This window comes from Patella vulgata, chromosome 4, assembly GCF_932274485.2.
Source record: "Patella vulgata chromosome 4, xgPatVulg1.2, whole genome shotgun sequence".
In the NCBI taxonomy this organism is placed as follows: domain Eukaryota; kingdom Metazoa; phylum Mollusca; class Gastropoda; family Patellidae; genus Patella; species Patella vulgata.
Genome location: NC_065882.2, coordinates 73,887,063 through 73,913,007, shown reverse-complemented (window position 1 = coordinate 73,913,007; position 25,945 = coordinate 73,887,063). Strand labels below are relative to the sequence as shown.

At 34.4% G+C, this 25,945-nt stretch overlaps 2 protein-coding genes across 5 annotated transcripts in view; one reads left to right on the top strand and one right to left on the bottom strand.

Annotated features, from left to right (window-relative positions):
• Window positions 1–182: 182 nt before the first annotated feature.
• On the bottom strand, window positions 183–12,655 carry LOC126819785 (F-box/WD repeat-containing protein 9). Of its 2 annotated transcripts, none has more exons than XM_050548023.2 (9): window positions 12,600–12,655; window positions 10,957–11,239; window positions 10,065–10,204; window positions 8,903–9,031; window positions 7,475–7,587; window positions 6,620–6,854; window positions 4,381–4,497; window positions 3,408–3,566; window positions 183–3,088 (listed from the first exon to the last, which is right to left on the bottom strand). In XM_050548023.2, exons 2-9 carry the CDS (start codon window positions 11,213–11,215, stop codon window positions 3,011–3,013), a joined length of 1,230 nt encoding a protein of 409 aa, XP_050403980.2. In that variant the 5' UTR covers window positions 11,216–11,239; window positions 12,600–12,655; the 3' UTR covers window positions 183–3,010. The 2 variants fall into 2 exon arrangements, with proteins under 2 accessions (XP_050403980.2, XP_050403979.2); XM_050548022.2 differs by lacking the exon at window positions 12,600–12,655 and adding an exon at window positions 12,277–12,448.
• A 289-nt stretch (window positions 12,656–12,944) lies between these two features.
• The window catches only part of LOC126819773 (transportin-1), a 49,525-nt gene continuing 36,524 nt past the window's right edge, over window positions 12,945–25,945 (top strand). For 2 of the 3 annotated variants that reach the window (XM_050547993.2, XM_056100137.1), the window contains exons 1-3: window positions 12,953–13,071; window positions 13,307–13,382; window positions 15,184–15,440. In XM_050547993.2, the coding sequence (XP_050403950.1) occupies window positions 12,973–13,071; window positions 13,307–13,382; window positions 15,184–15,440 (432 nt within the window). In that variant the 5' untranslated portion in view covers window positions 12,953–12,972. Of the gene's footprint in view, window positions 13,072–13,306; window positions 13,383–15,183; window positions 15,441–25,945 lie in introns of all 3 variants that reach the window. The other variant, XM_050547992.2, reaches the window with a different exon arrangement.

The window sequence follows — 25,945 nt, the reverse complement described above, 5'->3', positions numbered from 1 at the left end:
CCTACTTTTCTGCACTAACTGGGCTTATGAAGACGGACATACAATTGCAATTTAAATTCTCCTACTGGATCGAACCCAGAACCTTGCTCATTAGTGAGCCAGGGTCTTACTCACTTAGCCAAAGCGACTACCTTGAGGACAAGTATAGTCCTGTTAAAAATAATTACACAAAAATATATTCTTGTGGGTTTTTTTTTATTTATGTTAACATAAAACACACAACAAGATATGTGTAGCCTACTTGAAATCTCATAAGGCATATAATGTACCAAGAGAAATACTCAATAATAATTGAAAAAGTGTTAAATATTATTACAAATATCTTTACATCTTAAATGCATTAATATAAATTATAATCCTTAAACCAAACAGTACATAATAAACATTTAATAAAAAAATATACAGAAAAGTTAAATTAATTTAAAACGGAAAAATAATATAGGCAAATGACAACAGAAAATGCAAATTGTAATCCTGAAAACTTGTGCTTAAAGCCTCTGTGCGTCAATTACTTTTTTGGAAAATATAAATTTGTTACATTTTAATCCACGCTAAAATGTAGCTGACTGAAATTGATTATTTATCATTTAAAGAAGCATTATGTAAGATTTAGATAAAGGGCTGGTAGTTCAAAAATAGATAATGCAAAATGAATATATTGAAAATTTCATTCAAATTACTTAATTCTGAGCGAAGATACTAGCCTTTGAAGGTTTGACAAGATGTGTGCACTGATTGTAACCACCGTACTGGTCATTCAAGTCTTAGCCTTGCTTCTCCATTTTTAATGTAAATCATTAAATGGTCGAACCATTATAATCTACTTAAAATCTAAGCCATTCGAATCTGATGGCATCGAGAGTTGATTATGGTCTTGTCATGTTAATAAATGTCTAATTAATAATTAATATAAGATTTAAGGCCCAAAGAATGAACTGTAATTAGTGGATTTAGCTCTTACATAATGCATGTTTAAATGACAAAACATTTTCAGAAAAAATGACAGAAGAAATGTCAATCCTTACACCAATATTTACACAAGATTGAGCAATATTTACAGAAATGTGAAACATATCAAAAAAGATATTTACAAGTATAACCCTTATATATGCGGCTGTATGACTATTGATGTGGAGTGGCAAATTTTTAAAGTTGTTCTTTTTGCACATAGGAGTTTTTTCCTTGATCCGAGATTGGACACTTGACACACGCACAAAGAATCATAACCAAAAAATAAATCTTAATAGAGCATGATCAAAATGATATTCCTATTAGATATTCAACTTTTACGATATTGTAGTTCGTAAGGGATTCCTATATCGCTTTCAAATCATGCTAATGCTCCCGTCAGTTGGGGTGGCTTCCGTACTGCGCTGCTGCGACAGTACGGCGACCAGAAAATGCTCAAGGTTGCCGATTAACATTAACACAACGCGAGAAACTCTCCCAAAAAATTACAAACTTAAAAAAAGCTGCATTCTCACATCTTCCAGGTCAGATCACAGAACCTTGGCTTTTATTCTGAACATGCTCAAAATAAACGCTGTGAGTCGGTGATCATTTGCAACAATGGAAACCACAGCAGATATCTGTTATAACACAACACAGTTCTATTGTTCTCCATAGAACTGTGTTGTGTTATATTATGTTCAATCGCTAAATGCCATTCAAAGACGATATCTGTTGTTTCCACCACGCTTTAAACACCCTTATGGCGACCTTGACGTGCTCTGAGACTATTTTCCGGTGCCTTAGCAGCACAGTAAGGACACCACCCCTGTCTGATGGGGTATAAGAGACTACAATAGAAAAATTATAAATATTTTTAACATTGTAAATAAATTTGAAATTGTAATGAACGTTCAACGTAGATTATTTACAAACACCGGTAAATTATATAATATTATGATAAATATTCTAATGGGTGATATTTTGTTTATAATGCCAGAGCAAAATGACGGGGTCGCATTGATGTGGGTTTTGATGTTTTCAGTCCCCTATAAAATGGAAAAAATCATGTGGTTTTAATGCGATTTTTAACACTATAATCATAATGCTCAACTAATGTCAAACATGATAAAAATATTGGGTTTTTAACCCCCCACAGGACCTGGTTCCTCGGCCAAAATCATCAGTTATGTAGAGATATCTTAAAATATCTTAAAGGTCCTGGTTACCGTGGTAACTTATTTAATAGTCACACCAGTTTGAATTTTACTTTTTCGGAAAAAACTATTAAAATTGTGCTTATTTTTCCTTGACAAAAAAAAATGAACAAAAAATATTTGGTTGCTCTTCTAAAGTGTTTTTAGAGAGAGAAAGAAATGGGGTTTAACGTCCAATTGATACAAACTAGGTCATTTTGGGACTAACATATGGTTCAATTTTATTTCAATAATTCGTTTGCGTGTAGGGGTCTTTAGCATTAGGAGGAAACATGTGGACCCTGGGAAAACCCACAAGGTTGGACAGGCGACTCTACTCCTTGTCACATACAACCGGGGAATCGAAACCATGCCAGTTGACTCAATAACAGACCTTATGATGCAACGCGCACACATTAACCATTTGGCCATCCAACCCCAAAGTGTTTTTTTTAGTTCAAATGTATAAGTTTTTAACATTGTTCACAAGACTCAACTGGTTGTTTATCTATCAAGTCCGATAAGAAATAAAAATTAAATTACTTTGACCTAACCTGATTATTTTAGGATTAACATGTTATTTTGTTTTATTTCAACAATTCTCTTGCAGACAAGGGATCTTTATAAGTGGGAGGAAACCACAGAAAACTTGTGAAGTAAGGCATGGACGGACAGGGGCGACAACAGTATTGACACATAGGCATAGAAAAATATGTATTTATAAGCATGACCGATATGACGATCTGACTGATTTAAATAATATCACAGTTAACCCATAAGAGGTAAAATGTGTTTGTACATTGCGTTGACTATTGTACTAGCAGAAATAAGTTATTGAACATTGGTCTTCATCTGTATTACTGATATCAGTATGACTTTGGTCTCCAAATTCCTATTGAAATATCACAGCTGGAGGTTGCTAGGATACCATTTAAATAACTGATCTGAAATAAATATATAAAGAAGAAATTTATTGGATCATATTATATTGTCTTATATTATGTATTTTATTATATTCAAGCATTTCCATCTCTTGTGAGGTCAATTTATTGGAATAGTCAAATGTTTTCGGGCTTTCACTTCATAATTTGCCAGTTTGAGCAAAATGTTCCTCATAGCACACTGCATTTCTTGTATCCGTCTTTTTTGCAGCAGATTAGTACGACGGAACACCTTCATTTCATTTCATTTATAAAAGTGGCGTCCCCTCCCCCGCCCTTCCTTAGCAACCGAAGAAATGATTTTATATGGTATAGATCTTACCCCTGTAACATCACCCTTGTGCTCTTTTAAAGTTGTGATTGGTGATGGATTTATATTTGGTTCAAGAACATTAACATGAAAATCACTTGAAGATGTAAATACAGCTCCCCTTGTATGTTTTACTCCAGTAAGTTTCCCTTTATGGCCAACATCATATGTCTGAAAATACATGAGGTTAAATTTTAAAAAATCCAAAAGATTATTAATTTGTGGTGTAAAGCCTTACACAGCTAGTCGGTAAGCAGTAATTGGCGTTGGCATGCAGGTAATGAACCCTTGACAGTAGGAATTCGATGTAAGATTAGGCCGTAGTGCCGCTGTTCTCGCAAAATTTCCCTCATAGCACACTGCATGGCGTATGCCCGTCTTCATTAGCCCAGTCGGAGCAGAACAGTAGGACGTTAAACCATCCCCTAACAGCATGCTTAAAACTTTTCGTCTTGATCAGCCACAATGAATATAAACTAATTCGTTCAATCTGATTAAAATACAGATCTATATTTCGTTTCGTTTTTTTTTTATACATTTGATGGCCTACACTACATGAAGATCTGACCAGTTTTACTGAAAGGTCGCATCAGGGGTCGTACGAGGGGCTCTTGACCCTATGACATCAGACATTGATTAATCAATCAGCGTTGATGTTTCTAGTGGTTTACCCACAGTTCCGTTATGGCATGCCTAGAAGTCACCGTAACAGATGGTTTCATTGGCTAATATGTCACGCCATCCAGAACGCATGTTATAGAACTCCAGATCCTAGTGTAGCACAGACAAATAAAACGAAATTTTGAACTATAAAATACGAAACGAAATAGGATCTGTGTTTTAATCATGTTATATAACAACACTTCCAGGCCCTAGTGCATTGAAGACATGTAAAACGAAATTTTGAACTATAAAAAACGAAACGAAATAGGATCTGTGTTTTAATCAAATTGTAATTTGTTGTACTTTTGAGATGAAAACTTACAGCAACTGTGTTGAAATTGCCATATGTAGCATCCATAAGATGTAGTTGACCCTCTTTATCTCCAAACCACAACTGATTATCACCATAACTCAAGTCTAATGCATAACAATTTTCAAGCTGCAAAGAAAAAGTTGTCTGATCAGTCCAAAACGGTCAAAAGTAACAACACATTAAAGCAGCATTATGAAAATTAGACAAAAAGCAGACAGTTCTCGCTAGAATAGTTAAAAAATCTAAAGGGAATATGCTGAAAATTTCAGTCAAATTACTTCACTCTAAGACGAGAAATCCTCATTTTAAGAACACTGTAGCCTCAATTGTCATCGTTACCGTTGTTACGATAATAAATAAAGTCTTGATTATCCATTGTCTCAGTTAATCATCAATTTCCGTTGAACCACAGATCGGATTCAAAACTGTTTAAAATCAGACCCATCAGATGACATCGAGAGTTTATTATGGTCTTGTTATGTTAATAGATGTCTAATTAATAGTTTATATAACATTTAATGCCTAAAAAAAGACCTACAATAGACAGATTTATCTCTTGCATAATGCCTGTTTAAGTAACTAAGAAAAATAATCAAACAATGATTAAGCTCTTGTCCTTCCTAATTGGAAGTATTAAGAAGAATCTCTTTCACTATAATTCATAACTGGTGGGAACACATTTTTTTTCCTAACAACATTGCCAAAACATCACAAATTTAAGTCGTCATTTTGGCACGGCAAATACAAATGAAATGGGGTTGACGTGAACCAACCGGGCTAATGAATACAGGCATACGCCATGCATTGTGCTATGAGGAAAATATTTGCCTTATTTCAAAATTCCAACTTTTACAGGTTCTTTTACATTTACAAGTATGTCAATGTGTACATGGGACCTCCGTTTTTGTCCCATCTGAATGACTATACACTGTTCTTGGCCAGAACCTTCGTCATGCATCACTGACACAGAGAAAACCACACGGTTAAATCTTGAGGAACTTTCTCAACCATATTCGGGATCAGAACTGGGACCTCCTGGTTTCTTTTACATTTACAAGCACATCAATGTGTACATGGGACCTTATTATTTGTCCCATCTGAATGACTATATGCTGTTCTTGGCCAGAACCCTTCGTCATGCATCACTGACACAGAGAAAACCACACGGTTAAATCTTGAGGAACTTTCTCAACCATATTCGGGATCGGAACTGGGACCTCCTGGTTTCTTTTACATTTACAAGCACATCAATGTGTACATGGGACCTTAGTTTTTGTCCCATCTGAATGACTATACACTGTTCTTGGCCAGAACCTTCGTCATGCATCACTGACACAGAGAAAACCACACGGTTAAATCTTGAGGAACTTTCTCAACCATATTTGGGATCGAATCTCAGACCTCCTGGATGGCAAATGAAACGACTTTTAGATATTAATCCTGACTGAAACCTAAGACTGAACATAAGGCACCTACCACAGACGATGTCAAACACAAATGATCATAAACGTACATGAAGAGCCCTGGGGAAGAACAAGTCACTTTTTCCATGAACCCCAGTTAATGGTGCCATCTGGTAATAAATTGTATTAGCTTTCTATGGAACAATCGATTTCAGCTAAAAACGATCAGAGTTACATCGAACCAGGGCCTTTCTGAAATGGTCTCCTGTTCGATAACAATCTAAATGCACGGCGTTCCGGTCGCATCAACCATTCTCGTTCATAAGGTTTCAAATTTGTTTTGCATTTTATGCGAAATACATAATGTGACAAATTGTTTTTCCTCTGGGTTCTTCATATATTATAAATTGTGCTTGACAAAGTCTGTGACAGCTGCCTTATATCCAGACTTGTTGTTAAACATACATTATGCAAGAGCCAAATCTGCCAATTGCAGGTCTTTCTTTAGGCCTGAAATGTTATCTAAATTATTAATTAAACATTAATTAACTTATCCAGACCATTACCAACTCTCGATGGCATCACTAGCCTGTGGTAATTACTGGATTAGAACCTGGTCTTCTGCTTCTGATCAAATCAAAAAATGGATAATCGAGACTATGTTTTTTATCGTACCGACTTTAGTAATGATGATTGAGGCTAGGCCCAAAATTCAATCTCTAAATACTCAGTTCAGGGTGGATCAATTTGATTGAAATTATCTAGTTTTAACAATGATAGTAAGAACTACCAGCTCTTTATCTAATCTCCCATAATGTATCTTTAACCATGAGAAAATTACTAACCTCTACAGTTTTATAAACTGACGATGTCCGTCTGTCGTAAATACTTATAGTTTTATCCTCGCTACCCGTTATAATATAATTATCATCGGCAGCCACACATAACACTGGCTGACGATGAAAACGTTTGAAACTTTTCTTTCCTTCTCTCGGGTCAATGAAATAAAGTTTCTTGTCGTAGCCACCCGCTACAATTAGACCAGGTTCCATATGAATTGACAATATGGCTGATTTACACCTGGAAAAATAATAGTGGGAAATATTCTTTGAATGGCATTTAGTAATTGGAACATTCTTTGAAGAAAACATCTTTCAGGGTAGGAATGGATCAACCAATTTAATCCATCAATCATGGATTATTCAACAATAGCAACAGAAATGACAGAGGTTGATATTCAAAATCTGATTTCTGATAACTTTCTGATAAGTTGTTTTTGGGTTGGTTTAAGGATCGTTTTTTTCTATTCCTACTGGGCTCATAAAGACGGACATACATCATGCATTGTGCTATGACGAAAATTTTGCTAGGACAGTGGCATTAGGACGACCTACTCTTATTTTGATTTCTATCTAATTTGCTGCCAATAGTATATTCGGGACCTCTGTTTGATTTTTTGTCTCATTAATCCTCACCATTCCTTCCACTGCTAAAGACCCCTATCCGCAAGCAAATTATTGAAATAGAATTGTACTATTTTTAGTCCCAGAACGTCCTGGTTTGCCTAACCACATTTTTCTCTTTTTTGTTTGGAATATTGTGACTTGAAAGGGATATTGCCAGATATTATTGAATAGTTGGTAGAGAAAATTTAAGACATTTCATTTAATTTATATGTAGAAAAAGAAAATGTACGTTACTTGAATTCTGTAATTGGTTGACATCCAGCTTCAATATTCCACAGTCGTATAAATGTATCCCATGAACCTGTAGCTAATGTACTGTCAACAGAGGCTAATGACCATATCCAACCCTGGATATAATAAGGCACAGTTTATTGTTTATGATAATCATGACAAATATGTACTGTAGCCAGCATGATTAAAGGACAATATTGGTGCCAGTCATTATCACATATGTGATACAACTGGTTAAACATGTTCCAAATATTATTTTATCACAAAGATCATTGCTACGATAGATGAGTAATGAAGGGTTCAACAAACGGAAGTGATGAACGCAAAAGGAAAACACAACTTATCCTTCTATATAACTGACTGAAGTGACGAGTGATAACAGATACACGGGCGAATTTCTGCTCACTAATAAGTTGTTATGTGAGACTGTGAGAGGATATCTGACATTTCAAAGAAGTAATTGAATGTCACTAGGTAAGAGAACAAGGGAAAAATAGAAATACAATGTAGTCTGTACATTCCCTTGTTTTTATTCTTTCTATACTTAATAAAAACATGGTAGTGCACAGACTTTTTCTATTTTTTTTTTCATTTTCTCTTATCTAGTGACAGTCAATTTCTTATTTGAATTGTCAGATATTCTCTCACAGTCTGACACAACAACTATTGGTCTTCGAAGAAGTTATTAGTGAGAAGAAATTTGCCCAGGTATCTGTTATCACTCGTCACTTCATTCAGTTATATAGAAAGATAAATCGTGTTTTCCTTTGCGTTCGGCACTTCCGTTTGTTGAAACCTTCATTATTCATCTATCGTAGCAATGATCTCTGTGATAAAACTATATTTGAAATAGGTTTAACCAGTTCTATCACATATGTGATAATGATTGACACCAATATTGTCCTTTAAATAGCTGTTTTTTATTCCAGGAGAGACCAGTCTCACTCTACTTTATATATTTAACATTTCTCATTATTTACCAAATACCTTTTACTACTGAAAATATTGTCACCAATAGATTTAATTTAGTTTGTGGACTTCCAACAATCAACACTAATTATCAGAAATTATTGAAGACCAACAGGCTTCTTCATCTTATGAACTTACAAACTGTGTATATTCGGATGCCATCTTTGGTTTCTAGAGCATCCACAAGATTTGTCAAACTGATCCAGGGCCATAACGCTGGCAGTAATTACCAGAAATCGTTGGAAATCAATGGGATTCTTCGTTTCATGAACATAAACACCGATAGATGGTGGTGATGACAATATACAATCACATTTCAATGTGAGCATAAAACAATGTGTATTGCAATTGATGCAACCTTCAATAGGTCACATTGAATGGCTAAAAAATATCTTACAGTTTTACAGTATTTGTTACGTTTATCACATCAGAGTAGAACTAGTTTCTCAAAAACAGATTTACCTTATGAATTTTACAATCACTGTATACTGTCATTTCTTTCTTTGATTCAGGTCTGTGTTTATCATATTTATCCAAATCAAGAATAGTTAAATAACGATCTCTTGATCCAGCAGCCAGAATAGAACCGTTCTAAAAAAAATCAAGTCAGATACAGTACACACAGATTAAGCATGGCATGGGTAGAAATCTCCTCTACGGTAGCTATAAAAGGAAAGATAACTGTCTGGGATATCAGTTGATTTGGGAAGGGGAGGTTATTTCACACACAAACAGTGGTGACACGAGAGATTTAAATATAACGATTAACACCTTACGATTTGATGAAGTGATGAATTGTAATGTGGAACGGTGAATTGCCATACATCACTAATACCCATGATCCGTGTTGGATTTAGGACTAATAAGGCCCTGTGCTAGTTAAGTTATGAGGCTCCTTACTTGGGCCTTGAAGGAGGTAGGCCCCGCATGCCTACAGGCAGTACAGCATACAAGCTCAGAAAAGGATAGTTAAAATATTACATGTTACCAGATCAATCATTATTTTCAAAAAGTTTTAGGCAAATTTTTGAATTATTTGGATGGAACATGGGGCCCCTGTGTCAACGGGGCCCTGTGGTTAAGCACAATGGTAAATCCGTCATTGCCCATGACCAACCATGTAAAGGTTTAGATGACTCAACAACTGTACCAAGGTAGGACGCTAAACCATATTTAATTCATTCATTTCTTTCGGCAACTCCTTGCACATGACAAAATTGAATGAAATTGGGTTTAACAACCTACAGTTCTGCTCTAGCTAGCCTAATATAGACAGGCATATACCATATAGGGTGCTATGAGGGGGATTTTGCCCAGACAGTGTCACTAAGGCCTACTCTTATATCCAATACCAACTATCAAGGGCTTTTTTTACGTTCAGGCCAATGTATACACAGAACCTCAGTTTTTTGTCAATCTGACCAACTATACATTGTTCCTTGTCAGGCCCTCCATCCTGCACAAATTACAATGGGGAAAAATGCCAGAAAATCCTGATGAACTTTCTCAGTATACACAGGGATCGAACACAGGACCTCAAGGTTAGGGAGCCCATGTCCTACTCACTGAAACACTGTGGATCCTGCACACTGCAAATGACAAAGCAGACATATTTGGTACAAACCTTCATCAAATGAACTGTATCCACTGCTGCAAATAAACCTTCGTTATATGTAAAATAGTCCAGGTGATCATCAGGGTTACTCCACTGTCGATATGTCTCTTCTCGAATGATACATCCTTCTTGCCAATCAAAATCGTCAACTATATAAAATAAAAATATCTGAGTAAATTAAATGAAATGCGGTTTAACATCCTATTTTTCTGCATGAATCGGACTAATGAAGACAAGTTTCGAAGTACTATGATGAAAGGTCCTGACAAGGACAGCTGTCTAGTCATTTGGATGGGACAAAAAACCAAGGTCCTGTGTACACATTGGCGTGCCCGTAAAAGATCTCTTGGCAGTTGGAATTTGATATAACAGCAGGCTGTAGCACTGCTGTCTGGGCAAAATTTCCCTCATAGCACACTGTATGGTGTGTGCCCGTCTTCATTAGCCCAGTTGGAGCAGAACAGTAGAGCGTTAAACCCTTATAGCTTACTCTATTTCGAATTCCAACTGGGTGCGATCCAGTGCCTTACTCACTGAGTCACCACAGACAGTATACATGTATGTTAAGAGGTTATATATCTCATTGGTGATTCCACAGATTCTGTACATTTTGTAAAATAATTTTTTAGATTTCTTTATTTGTCTTGGTTAGTTGGCCAAATATTCCAATGTGTGCCATTTAGATAGTCTCTCATTGCATTAAGTGATGTGGTTTCAAGCCTACACTTGTACCTGACAAAGAGTAGGGTCGCCTGTTTGACCTTGTGGGTTTTCTCCAACTCTTTCGGTTTCCTCCCACTGCTGAAGACCCCTGAATTGTGTTAACCACATGTGTCCAGTGAATCTCTGTCTCTCTCTCTCTCTTTCGCTCTCTCTCTCTCTCTGCTAAGTGATATCTTACCATGTATAGCTGGGTATTTTTGAGGCCATCTTTTAGAAATTCTTTGTTTCCAGTATGAATCACAAGAAAACAGATCGTAGAATTCTTGACAGACATTCATCAAACTTTTAATGATGGTTTTTGCATCAATAAAATTTGATATATAAATCAAGAGTTCCGATGGTAGATTATTTAGGAGAAGGGGAGGTAAATCATCATCTTTACAATCAACAGGTTCTTTGCAGGAACAATCTGATAAGGAGGTGCTGGGAGACGCCATGGCATCAAATATATCATTTACAATCTGAAATATATTACAAAAATAGAAACAGTTTTATTTCTTTGACATCGGCTGTACTAAAAAATATCAATTTTTCATTTATCCTGTTGTTTTCTTGGTAAATATTGACCTGGTTATGAATCGTGATATAAATCGTATTGTAGCACCTGAATCCCAATACGTATCGTATCATGACTTTAGTGACAAACGGTGAATATGATGTTTTCTGTCTGTGTCCCAATTTTTCCCTGGACATCTGGTAACCATGCTATATTGTAAGGTTAAAGTGGAGATAAATAGCCCATTTGAATGGCAGATTTAATTCTCAGACTGCATGATTATGTAAGATCTAAATTTGCCTATTGCAGGTCTTTCTTTTGGTCTCAAATGATTGATATATAATTATCAATTTGACATTTATTTGTATGTAACAAGCCCATAATCAACTGTCTAGACCACCGGATGGTCCCAAGTCTTTAATGGATTGAAACACTTTGGCACTTCAATAATACATGAATCACCCATTCCAAAAAAAGGGTGTGTCACTGTTGCATTGTGGGAGATCGGTGAGCAAACTCACTCGTAGGTCGCCATTACTTTGCATTGGATTTTTCTGACCAAATTTCGAAAAACGCTGATTTTACGTTAATTTTAGTGATGGGGGATATTTCATATGATGTGATAGAGATACAAATGGTTGACGCACATAAAGAATACCTCAGAAAGCACATTTTGAAGTATACAGTTCGCAAAAAGGTAAAATTTTGGGAATGGGTGATTCATGTATCAGATTTAAAAATGGATAAACTAGACTTTGTTTATTGTAACAATCATGGTACGGTACACGACAATCAAGACTAAACCCTCAAAAGGCTGATAACTTTGCTCAGAATAAGGTAATTTGACTGAAATTTCCAATATATTCATATTTCATTATTCTAAACTAGTATAGCAAGAGTTTACATAATGCATATTTTAACAGATTAGACTAGTCTAGTCACTGATCGCAACAAATAAATAATTGACTAAGTCTAACTAATGCAAACAGATTTATCACTTACATACAGATCTTGAAAGGTGCTGAGCAAGATTTCACTTCGGTAAGTAAGATTTAACAGTTCTTTGCAATAAAAAGTATTATGCTATGTTTAAAATATTTAGAAATAAGATCATTTCTAAATATAGAAAGAAGCCCAGAAAAATTTAGTCAACATTTTTCGTCCAGCAGATTCCAAATCGCCTGCTTTTCACGCCGTCGTTGATCTCTCTGGAATATAAATCGTTCGTTCGTGAGGATTAACGTCTACTTTCACCTAGGGTGATATCGCATATAAAATAAACTTGGAATTTTTTAATATATATGTGTGCGTAATAGAATAAATACCTCAGAGATCTTTAGTTTATTTACATAAAAATGAAAGTCGAGTTTCTGGCAAGGGAGATAATTTCTTTTGTCCAATCAAATTCTTTGTTACAAATAACATCCTTTTCCTTTATTCAATATTCTTTAAGAAATAATTTCAGCGAGAAAAAAATAATGATTTTCAAGATAATTAGAGTAATTTGTATTTCAAAATGAACATATTGTTATGGGCAATAAAACGTGATATTTTAAAACATATTGTTCTTGATTAACCAGTATTCATATTCAATTTTCGTCTATTTTTAAAATCTGGTAAACCGAAGCTAGAGACTCATCTCGTTAGTTTCCGGCGATATCATCGGATTATTCCGGAATATATGCAGAATTTGCCAAAATGGCGTGGCAGCCAGAAGAATCGGGACTCCGGCAAATATTACAGTTGTTGAAAGAGTCGCAGTCCCCTGATACGGCAACTCAAAGGGCTGTACAACAAGTATCCTTTATAAATTATCCCGTATGGCCACAAGTTTGTGGTAATTTAGTGGTCATTAGGGTGAAAATTAAAGCGGGGAAATCGTGACCACGTGCACCTGACTGAACAAGCGGATGCCGCCGAATCGTCATTATTAGGCCTATCGGTTTCTTACCTATTTATGGATCAACCAAGTCGATGTTCCTAATTCACAAATATTTCATGGTTTTTTTTTATTCCTTATCTTTTTGTCTAGAAATTAGAAGAATTAAATCGTTATCCAGATTTCAACAACTACCTGATTTTTGTACTAACCACACTGAAAACCGAAGGTAGATTTCCATTTTATTTCAGAAAATAGGTCTATTTTGTTAAGTCATTATTCATGTTTTCATATTGAAAAAAAAGAAAAGATAAGATTACCATATCGTGAATTGTGCTTTTTATTTGTGGGTGGTTTGATGTTTATAATAGAATTAAGTGTTCAGTGGAAATAATGTTACAAGATAAAAAGATTATATTCACTTGTTAAAAGTTTGTCTGAAACATTTGACTCGTTCTTGAGGTTTTCTATCTATTGTATTGTCACGGGTGATCTGTGGCTCAGTTTTTAAGACGCTAGCTAGCTAACCAGGAGGTCTCTGGTTCGCTCCTGGCATTGGTAGAGAAACCTAAGGATTTTATGGCATGGTTTCCCCTGGTCAGTGGTGCAGGATGGGAAGGCCTGACAAGGCACAATGTGTTGTGGTTCAGATAAATAATGATTGTAGGGGTGATGATTTTCCGTGATCGCGGAAAAAACGCGGAAATCGCGGAATTGTCCACTCAAAACGGAATTTGAAATCTCACACGGAAAAAGACGGAAAAGCCGATATTTGCTGATACTAAACACAAACTCAAAATAATTTTGCAGTTATCCAAGTATTTCATCTTTTTATTCATAAAAATCGAAAATATTGAATGATATCGCGTGGTTTTGTTACTGTCTATTTTAGTATTTCGCTACTTTCATTTCATCATTTAGGAATCATAATTTTAATCGAAACGAAAACCTGTCTTTCATGTATCCCATTATAAAATTACTCTGTAGTTTAACTTGAATTAAACATTGTAATGTATATATATGTCTTTAAAAAAACTTCTGTCACTTCATAAAAGTAAAAATCGTTTCATTTACTTCTTATTTTACTGCCGGGCTCGTGACTCGTGTTTATCCGCATTAACCACGTGACATCAGAAATATACCGTAGCCTTGTGAATCCAGCCCTTATTCTCGAAGAAACGGTAGTAACTACGAAGATGTCTGGATAAATCGCGACTACACCTAGCAGCTGAGAAAAATGGCTTCGTCTGCTAAAAAGATGAAACGAGCTCACAAGATGTAATTTTCTGTTATTTAATTCGGGAAACAGGTTTAAAGAATAACTAGTCATTGAACATTACAAGTCATTCACAATTCAACATTTGTTATCATTGGTTTAAAATGATCCGTTTTGTAATAAAAGGCATTTTAAGATGTTTTATTCATTTATTCATAAAATAACATTTTATCTCGAAAAAACGGAATATGGTCAGCTCTGAAACGGAAAATAACGTAATTAGAAATACTTAAAACGGAATTTGCTATTTTCTGAAACGGAAAATCATCACCCCTATGATTGAGATCCTGTGTACACATTGGCATGCACGTAAAAGAACTTTTGATGGTTGGAATTTACATGATTATTGACGTAAAGCTCTTACTTAAAGTTCCAAACTACCAACTCGAATAATTTGACACGCAGTATTTTATATTTTTGGTGGTGGGCTGATTTTTTGGCATAGCATCAATAGATAGGTCATCCAAGATTGATAATGCATCTGGAAAAGTAGTTGGTTGATTGTTCGAAAACCGTAATAACATATCCAGTAGGGAATTGGGTGAAAATTAAAACAACAATGCACTCTCTTTTGGCTATGGACTATCTCAGTAACCATCACGCGATCTATGTTTATTCCAACAGACAAGTAAAATTGTCTTGCAACACTTGATGGGTCAATTCTTTAACCTAAAAAATCAACGCATTGAGAGAAAAATAAGGTTGAAATATTTTGTGGGTGCTTTAATACAAATAAATTACTCTTAATTTCCAGATGATCCAACCAGATCTTTAAGTGGATTGATTTTGAAAAACAATGTTCGTGCTCATTTTGAAAAATTTCCAACAGAAGTAACCTCATTTATAAAACAAGAATGTCTGAACAGTATTGGGGATCCTTCGCCATTGATCCGGGCAACTATAGGCATTCTCGTTACTACTGTTGTTGCAAAAGGAGAACTAAGGAACTGGCCAGAATTACTCCCTACTCTCTGTCAATGTTTGGATTCGGAAGATTATAATATATGTGAGGTGAGTGTTAGATTTTTCTTTAAAAATTGCATGTAATTGATTTAGAATATAAAGGCGTCTTTAACGACACATACTTTCCATTCTCAAGTATCACACTTGCTAAATACACACATTATCTATCCACAAAAAGATAGTTACTTTTGATTTTCTTGCATTTATAGTAATGATAATTCAAGTACTGTGCATATCATTCTGTCACATGACTGACAAAAAATGGCAGATTGTGGCCGGTCCCGTGATGTCATTGATAAATATTTTTTAGTAGCTTGAACAGCTATGATTAAATGTAATCAGATTGCCAAAAGCACATTTATCTACTACAGGGTAATCACCTTACATTTTCATTCTTGTGAACATTATCTTGAGTACATGTATCTTAAAAGAATATTGAAATCGATTTAGCATGTTCAAAATGCCTGAAATAGGATTCAGGAAGTTTTTATGTATGGTGGGCCTACAGAGCTATATTAAGATATTGTTGGCCTCTGGTATTAATAACTGAATATAAAATCTAGATTTCTTACTCTTTTTCTACTTTCACTAAATAATTGTCAACTAACCTTTGGAGGCCCTCCAGCTGACAGAGGCTCGTGGGTAAAAACCCTAAACCCCCATGGGTCTAGGCAATCTAGTTAGTAGAGTTCCTATTCATGAACAGAATGAATATATTTTAGACTTAAAATTACCTGTGATTATAGGCTTCTATTCACATAGCACATGTAAGATTTTGTCCATATAAAAACAAATATTCTGGCATTCCCACATCACTTAAAAAGTGCTGCATGACCCATTTTGTTTTTTAAAAGAATAAATATTTTACCACTGGAAAAGAAAGTAACTTTACAAAAAAATTCAAAGGAATCCAGAAATGCACCATAGGCTCTTCATCAAGTATGAAACCCTGGTTAATAATAATATTGACAAGTATAAATGATACATGTACTTGATAAATGTATTATCTTGAAACCCGTTGTTTTTGAGAAGTCATATAGCCCAGTAGTGATCCTGGCACAAAATAAAAGCCCCCCCTCCAGCATCGGATTTTTGGTAAGGATTGTCTTGAGATCCACAATATTTTTTTGGATATGGCCTTATGTAAAGCTTTTTATGTGCAGCACTGTTGTACTTAAATCTCTGTAGCTTTAGCCTTGCCTTGTAAAATGCAGCCCCAGATTATTGTTCCCTGTACACCTCGAGGTGGATCAACTTGACTGAAATGCTGTGATGTTTTAAAAAAAACACCCCAAATAAACAGAAAAACCAATAATTTGACTTCGGCAAAGTGTACTGTTATCTAAAATCAACAATGATTGTATTGAATTTTATGGAATTGGCTGGAAATGTTAGTAATTAAAGTATTTTTGCTAAGAATGTTTGTTTTTAATTAAGAAACTAATCAAATAAAAGAATGATGAAAATTGCCAAGTTTTTGTATGATTAGATTAAGGAAGCTACATGTATGTGTAGAGTTAAAGGATTTCTCTTTCTCTCAAAAAACAAATTGTCATAAAAAAAAAATCACTCAACATGAAAAATCCAAGCATGCCCATAATGTATGCTATGTCCCTGTGGGTAGACAGATTGTCTAGGATTTTAACACCCCTAAAAGGATTTAATCATAATGATGAAGAAAATATATGCTCACGTACTAATTGTAGAGTATAGAGAGCCTCTCTTTAAATATACATTATGCAAGAGCTAAATCTGCCTATTGCAGGTCTTTCTTTGACCTGAAATGTTATCTAAATTATTAGACATTAATAAACTGATCCAGACCATAATCAAAACGTGATGTCATCTCTAGCCTGTGATATTTACTCGATTGGAATCCGATTTGCTGCTCAATGTTCATTGATGATTAAATCAAAAAATAGATAATCAAGACTGTTTTTTATCGTACTGACTTTAGTAATTATGATCGAGGCTAGACCCAAAACTCAATCGCTAAATTCTCGGTTCAGAGTGGATCAATTTGACTGAAATTTTCAGCTAAATCCCTTTACGTTATCTAGTTTTTAACTATTATAGTAGTGAGAACTGCCAGCTCTTTATCTAATCGCCCATAACGTATCTTAAAGTACAGAAATAAGCTTACAGGAAATTAGTCTGAAATAGTTTTCTTGATTTGTACTTGTTGCATGTACAAATACAATTATGAGTGCATGTGCAACCAGCAGGTGTTAATTATTTATTATAAATGCATATGCAGCCTGCTGGAGTTAATTATTTATATAAATGCATGAGCAGTCTGCAGGTGTTAATTTGAATGAATGTTTCGATTACTATAAAGATTGAAGATTTCGCAAGATTGCAATATCTTGGTATAAATCACAAGTCTTGTTCAATGCTGTCATGCCTAACATGAAAGGGTCGGAAACGTCGATTACATATGGTGAAAGGTATTCTGCTGGTCTTGCGGATTCAGTTATGTTTACATTGTATCGATGGTCTGATGGTATAAACAATAAAGTCTTGTAAAAAAAATAAGTTTTATTCAGTTACACATGAAGAATTCATACTTCTTTGTGAATCACTCCCCTAAGACTTTTGTGAGAGCTCTATTAGGCGAGTGATTTTGAGTGTGATCAAATTTAGGAGAGCTTTTTTTTTTTTTGCTCCTGACACTTTTAAACCCACATGATTGGGAATGGCCTGGGGAATTATCTGCCTAACCATAAGAATTTAAGAAATGAATGTTTTAGACTCAAAAAGATCTAGTTTTGTGTTAAATAGACATTAAAGCCATTGCCTTTTATTTGTGTATTTATAAGAAATGTGTGGAAATAGAATCTGATTGAAATCAATCAATAGTGTGGTTATTTAATGCAGGTGCTTGTTCCTTGGAGAAAGGATTCGAAAAAATTACCCTTTCCATTGTTAAAAAATGAAGTGATGAATGGTAATGCTTTAAAGATACTTTCCCAGAAAAGTATTTATCAGATTTTTATTTTCAATAAAAGTATGACAATTTTGGTATATATGGAAAATAGAAACATCCAATCTTACTAGAAAAGTAATGGATTCCATGAAAAACACCCATGGAGTGCATACAGGGCAAACATATAGGGGTTTCCCTAACCGGCAGTACCCGTTGCTAGGTACTGTAACACATCAGCCAAGTCACGTGACACAAACATGACTTCTTTTAATAGATTTTCTGTAGCAGCAGGGGTATTCTCTCACGAAAACAATGTTTTGAGAAGGATTTGGAGCAAAATTTTGATAGATTAATTCGTTTGAATACGTTTTTAGTCCAAATATATCATCAAATCACCCAATTTGTACGCGGGAAGGTATCTTTAATCCCATTGCTTTTTATTTGGGTGTTTAAAAGAAATGTGTAGAAACCAAATCCTGTTGAAATCAATCAATATTGAGGTTATTTAATGATTTAATGCAGGTTTTTGTTACATTGGGAGAGAGGGGGGTTAAATACATCGTTATCACCTTCACACCGTAAAAGGATATTGATTTCTAATATTGGTACTCAGTTGGGGAATAGTCTGGTATCTAGATCACTGGTTTAATCATTAACTACACTGTATATAAAGCTTGTTAACTAGTTTATCCAGACATGGGTTAACCTTGTATTAACTAGAGGTGCATCTTGTTCAACACCTGGGATTTTACATATAAGCTTTGTGTTTTATCCCCTCCCAACAACATCTGGTTCTTCTATACCCTCTAGCATTCCAGATGGTCTCTACAATTATCAATATTACAAAATAGTATAAGATTTCATTGTATCAAATACCCTGTGTACAAGTATATCTTGTTCAACTCAAATGATCTTGTAGAAGCTTTGTTCTTTATTATTGAAATCTGAAAACATAGCAAAACCAATCAAAAAAATAGATCATATTAAATAAACTGCAATAAAATCTTATAAAGTGAAAACTGTCAGTGTAATAAAACATTGAAATCTGATATTCCCAATATGGTTATCATTGTATAATGTATTAGGAATTTGATATACCCAACAAGATTGTTTTACACGCAGATGTATTACAAATGAGGGGGTTTGGGTGGCCGAATGATTTAACATCTACGCATTATATCAAAAGGTCTGTTATTGAGTCAAATGGTGTAGTTTAGATTCCCTGCTTGTACATGACAAGGAGTAGGGTCGCCTGTCAAACCTTATTATTGAAGTAAAATTGAACCATATGTTGGTCCCGAAATGACCTAGTTTGTGTCGAGTGGGTGTTAAATCCCATTTCTGTGTGTATTACAAATGAATATATAGCATAATAATCAAATAAAATAAATATTGTATCAAAAAAAAAAAAGTGAAATGTAATATAAATGCAGCCAATATTCCCGTGTGCATCATTTTATTATGCATTATAGTAATGTTTGCCAAACATATTAAAATTTACAGTAAAATCATTTTGAGTAAGCCATTATTTTCATTATTGTACATGTATACATTACAATATGCGTATTGTAATACATGTAATATGTATACATGTATTTATTAAAATTCACAGTAAATGGTTTTGAGTTGAGGTAACTATAGTAACTATCTATACAATATATCTATAACTTTGTAATCTTTTAATTGAAGCCAATATTATCAACAGCATGGTTGATTTACCATGTTTTTATGGCATATTACTTATGTAGTAAAACACCTCAAGCAATGGATTTATTAAAGAGGATTTGTATAGAAATTATGCACTGTTAATTGAAGTAGTTTATGGCTATCTTTTTTTCAAGATATCTACAATGGAGGCATATTTCCTAGCTTTGTGTGGCTGTCTTTTATTACAATTAATTGATTTTATACAATTTGTTAGCGGAGCATCCAAACAACTTATTGAGGGAATACAAGTATAAATATTTCAAGTATTTTGCAGTTTATGGCCATCTTTTTTTTTCAAGATATATCTACTGTGGGGGCATATTTCCACAGTTTGTGTGGCTATCTCTTTTATTTATGATATTTCATTTAATTGATTTTTTGCGATGTGTTACCTGAGCATCCAAACAACTTGTGTTAATACATACAAATCCTTAACTATAAGTATATTGTTGTCCATGTATGTGGAAGTATTATACAATTGTTAACTCATTCAAACACATTATGATGGAATCATGGCTATATTATGTAATAATATAACCTATACATTGGAGATTAACAATTTAAATATTTAATTGATTTTATGTGATTCTTGTTACCTGCATTCAAATACCATACCATATGGTGGAATCTTGGCTACATGTATATTATAATGATACTAAACAATGTACATGTATACAGGTTGAGCTAGGTGGCTCACTAACCTGCGTTGACCGAGAAAGTTCATTAGGATTTTCTGGCTTTCCCCCTTGTCAGTAGTGTAGGACTGAGGACCTGGCGATGGACAATGTCTAATCGTGCGGATGGGACGAAAAAAAAAAAAGGTCCCATGCACTTAAAGAACCCTTGAAAGTTGGAATTCAATGTAAAGGTAAACTGAGTGCCGCTGTTTAGGCAAAATTTCCCTCATAGCACACTGTATGGCGTATGCCTTTTTTCATTAGCCCAGTTGGAGCAGAACAGTAGGATGTTAAACCCCATTTCATTTGATTTTACTGGTGGAGAGAAGTCTACCATATAACTTAAGTTGCTGTCTATGGCAGTTTTATTTTTGAGATACAGCTACTGTGTGGGCGTACTTCCATTCTTTGTGTTGCCATATCTTTTATTTATGATATTTCATCTTAATTGATTTATACGATCATTATGCTCATATAGATACCTTATGGTGGAATATAACTTTATTATACAGTATAATACTAACAATGTATACAGTGAATATTAGTCTCAGTAGCCATAGTTAGTAACAATTGACTGGTGGGTTGGCATTGAACCAACTTGATGAGTTATAAGTACTCAACTGCTGATTTGTTATTCCCCAGTGGAACTGACCTCGTTTGTTCAGGTATTATAAAATAAACTCCGTAAACAAACCAGGACCCATTACTTTCAGGTTGGCTAAGCTAGACTAAGACTAGTAATTCTCTCCCTATTGACTTCAATGACGTGGATTTAACGTTGAAGTCAATGGAGAATGACTTGTCTGTCAGTTTTTGCAACTAGGCGATTAGTCATTTGGGGATATAACTAATAAGGAAGAATGCTATCACTATTTAAAAAAGTTTTGTTATGGATGAGGATAGGCATAGTAATAATTTATACAATTAAAATATGTCCTTCAATTCTACCATTTGAAGTTTATTTTGGTATTAAATACTTGTGCATAAAAATTAGCAACGAGGACCGGAAAATAAATATAAAAAAATCAAGATAAACACTTTATATGATCATATTCAGTAGTTCCCATGGCAACAAAAAGGATGCCATTTAGGCTGTTGTTGACTTTGTCACTTTGAGTAGATGATCAATTTCGTATTTGAGGAAAATCCAATTTTTGTCCCAGTATGAAAACAGTAGTATATTGTACATGTACATGCATCAGCCATCACATGTTATAAACCTATTTCGTTGTACTGGCCACCAGAGGGGATTCACATGCCTAAACATAATACACAATGTTGAAATATATGTCGATCAATCTGTGCTGAGCTAAAATAGCTGGGCCTACTATTGAAAATTTATTCAAAAAAATAGTTTTGAACTGGATCTCCAAAACTTTACGTTGAATTTTAATCAAATTCAATTCAGAAATTTTTTTGTTCAAATAACTAAGACCTGTATGTGCAAGTGTATTATTGAAATGAAATTCAACCATACATGTATGTTAGTCCAAAAATTACCTAGAGTGGATGTTATTGAAAGTGTATCTGTAATTATCAACCGATGAATGTAATACAAATCTAGACTACAGTCAGAGTGTGTTTATCAATAACGTAAACTGTATTTTACACTGTTTATTGATTTAGCCCACTATCTTCAGTTTAAGATTTCTGCTGGTATTCAACTGTTTAAGCCCCCACGTACCAGAATAAAGGTTAAATTTATAGTTAAAGACCATAGCCTACATTATCAGATTTTATTTTTATAAAAACACATTTATTCAAGTCGACCAATTCTAAGCTGTGTTAATGGCCATTTACAGTTTACATTGGTTTCTATTGATTTTATGTCACTGTATCTTATACATGATAATAATTCTATCTTTTACGTAAAATCCAAGTCATTCTACGTTGTCAGATTAATTACATTATAACATGGAGACCACAGTGGGGCACTAATCATAAGGTCTGTAGTTGGATACCAGTGTAGGTTGAGAAAGCTCCTGTATCAATCACTTGAGCTGAACAGAGGTCGGAGCAAAGAAGCAGGGCTTGCCATGAGACGCGAGTAATTACTTGCGCGCACGCTACGCTCGCGTAAAACCAATTTTACGTGAGTGATTAAGTACTCGCGCAAATATAAAAAAAAATTTAATCAGAAATAATTGAATATCGTAATAAAAAAAGCCGTAAACAATTTGTATGCCTTCATATTGATGCACTATTGCGCACGCGGCGTGTCTTTCCAGTGCCACCTGTTACTAAAAATACTTTGAGACATGTACTGCCAGGCGGTTTTTAAGCGGATGTCCTTTGCCGTGTGTGGATAATCAAAAATTCTTTTGATCCCGCATCTTTTCTGCAAATTGATGGGATTGAAATTGTTTTGCCTGTTCTTTTACCTTTCTAAGCTTTACCTTTCTAAGCTTTACCCGAATCCCCTCAGCACGCCAATGATGGCAAAGGGAAACCCAGTTTCCCTTGCAACGTTCTTGTCATGGGAAGAAGATTTACAGATAATATTACTGCCAAGGAAATAAAAGAGTATGCATTGCCATTGTGTGTGAAATAGCTTTATTCAACGTCCGCTTCCACCGAAGTGACAAGAGCATTGACATTAGGCACATGAAATTTAAATGGCTACTCACGCACATCATTCTGCGTGAGTAATACATGTACTCGCCTCACTCACGCAAGTCTATATTTGCTTGAGTAGTCATCTACTCGCCTCCAATTTGCTCGTGGCAAGCCCTGAAGAAGTGTATAGTCCTTCCTATGGGATATAAACCTGCGGTCCCATGCTGATGACCGGTGTCCGAGCAAACTTTTCCTCATTAAATAGAATGTCGTACTTAATATCATTCCATTACAATAGTGCATAATTTTGACTCTTTGAGATAAATAGCTCATAGCAAACAGGTGTATAGTTCTTCATACAGGATGTAAACCTGATGTCCCATGCTGGTGACTGATCAAAACTTTCCTCATTAAGGCAGGACACTACCTAAGAATTTTACATTGATAACAGAAACTTGCCATTTAGTGTAATATTAGTATATGATGTCCCAAATCAGATTTGATAATTTGAGCGCAAAATGTTTATTTGTTGCCATGGAAATGGTGGCCATATTGGATTTTTTTATATATTCACGGTGGCTATGTTAGGAAATCAAAATCTTCAACAATTTTATTGAAACAAACTATTTGTGATTTGGAATAACATATATAGGCATTAAAGAGTGCAATAAGGCATAAATTTTACTATTTAAATGTTATTAAAGAACATTATGCATCCCACAAAAAACAAGTGGGTGTGGCCGAACACACCACTAAAAAGATTTTGTACAATTAAATATCCAAATGTATAACAAACACTTTGAAAATCACCTTATTGCAAACAGTAGCTATAGCACTAATCGTATTCCAAAGATGAGACCATTATCTCTCAAAGATTTTGAGAATTTGATTTTCTAAGACCTGATATGGGTGAAAAATTGAGTACGGAAAAAAGCAAGTTAAAAGTTAAAAATTTGATTTACCTATATAAATGACTAAATATTTAACACTATATAATATAAAGGCTGGACAAGACTTGAAAAATCAACAAATTTTAACTATTTTGGGCAATTTTAGCTGATATCAAAATTTGACAGATCAGTCTATACAGAGTGTTTTATAAGGTAGTGTCTTGCCTTAAATATACATTATGGGAGATAAGATAGAGATGGCAGTCCTCGCTATAATAGTTAAAAACTAGATAGTGTAAAGGTAATTTGCTGAAAATTTCAGTCAAATTGATCCACTATGAGCCGAGAAAGAAGCGGGTGAAATTTTCGCATAGCCTCGGTCATCATTACTAAAATCATTAATATAAACAGCATAGTCTCGATTATCCACTGTTTTAATTTAATTATCAATGGTCGTTGAGCGGCATTATAGGAATCTAATTATGGTCTGGATACGTTAATTAATGTCTAATTGATAATTTAGATAACATTTCAGGCCTAAAGAAAGACTTGTAATAAGCAGATTTTGCTCTTGCATAATGCATGGTTAATTTGGACGTTGTACTTGATATCATTTCATTAAGATAGTACATAATTTTGACTCTGAGATAAATACATGTGAACAATCTTACATCGACCACCTATTGATTTGAAACCGTCCAAATTTCAAATTATCCGATAATGAAAGCCTTTACTTCATAATTAAGTTATGATCAACGTATGCTAATAGTAACATCATCAGATCTAAGTTACTCACTGAAATGTATTTGTTGGAATTGAGGTCTGATTAATTTCCATGGATTATTGACGTACACGGACTTGACCTGTGAATTATGGAAACCACGGAAATGAATATCCTTAACCTGTCAAACAAGTTACGTCTGTTTGCCGTAAATTGTCCGTTATTAGATTCAGATGTTTCTTATTGATTTTTCAAGCTTTATGGCATCCAGTTTCCGAAAAAGGAGTTTAAACTAACATAAAACTGTATTAATGCAAATAAGATACTGTCAGAAAATATCAAATTTCTCGCGGTATAATCCACGCTAGATGTATTCAGATTAATTATTTAACCATTGATTATCAATACTAGGTTACACATGTATCTCCCAGCTTGGATTCAGTTGGATTAAAAACAGCCCTATTAATTACATGTAGATTACATGTAAATAAATGCTGTTAAAATGACAGCAGATGTTTTATATATAATATCTGGACGTCATCCGACAAACAATTTGTAACTGGCGTCTAGCGATCAGGCTCCAGTAGACTGGTTTTGTCAAGAGATTCTGTCGAAAAAAAGCAAAATGTATCATTTAAATAACAGGCAGCATTGCTTGATCATTGGAATATCATTTCATATCTTTGTAAAAACGGAATTGAACCATTCGTACTGAAAACATTTCTGTTAGCTTGCCTCCTTTTATGGATTTAAAAAATAATTATGTGAGCGTTTTTGTTTCGCTTTCTTCAAATGAAGTAGCTCGCTCCATAGTTGGTGAGGGCGGGAAGGGGGATTGTTTGGGCAAAATAATCTGTATTTTTTTCCCTTTCGTATTATGGCTGGGAATTACTGGAACTTTCAAAATCAATTATGTCTTGCTTGAAATTGATATAGCCAATAATGAAGTTAATGCTTATTATGTTATATCCTAAATTATTATGGATGGTAGCTTTTTACAACTTAATTACAAAATTACTATCATTTTGAGAATCGATTTAGACATGCTAGAATCTGTTGTCGAAATCAGTCGTGCT

Bases quoted from the DNA above. Each gene is read 5' to 3' on its own strand.
- LOC126819785 (XM_050548023.2), bottom strand. From the start codon at position 11,215: ATGGCGTCTCCCAGCACCTCCTTATCAGATTGTTCCTGCAAAGAACCT. The intron at 4,498-6,619 runs GTTAGTAATTTT...TTTTCTTTGCAG, and splicing joins CAGTTTATAAAACTGTAGAG to CTTGAAAATTGTTATGCATT. The intron at 3,089-3,407 runs GTAAGATCTATA...TATTTATTTCAG, and splicing joins ACAAGGGTGATGTTACAGGG to ATCAGTTATTTAAATGGTAT.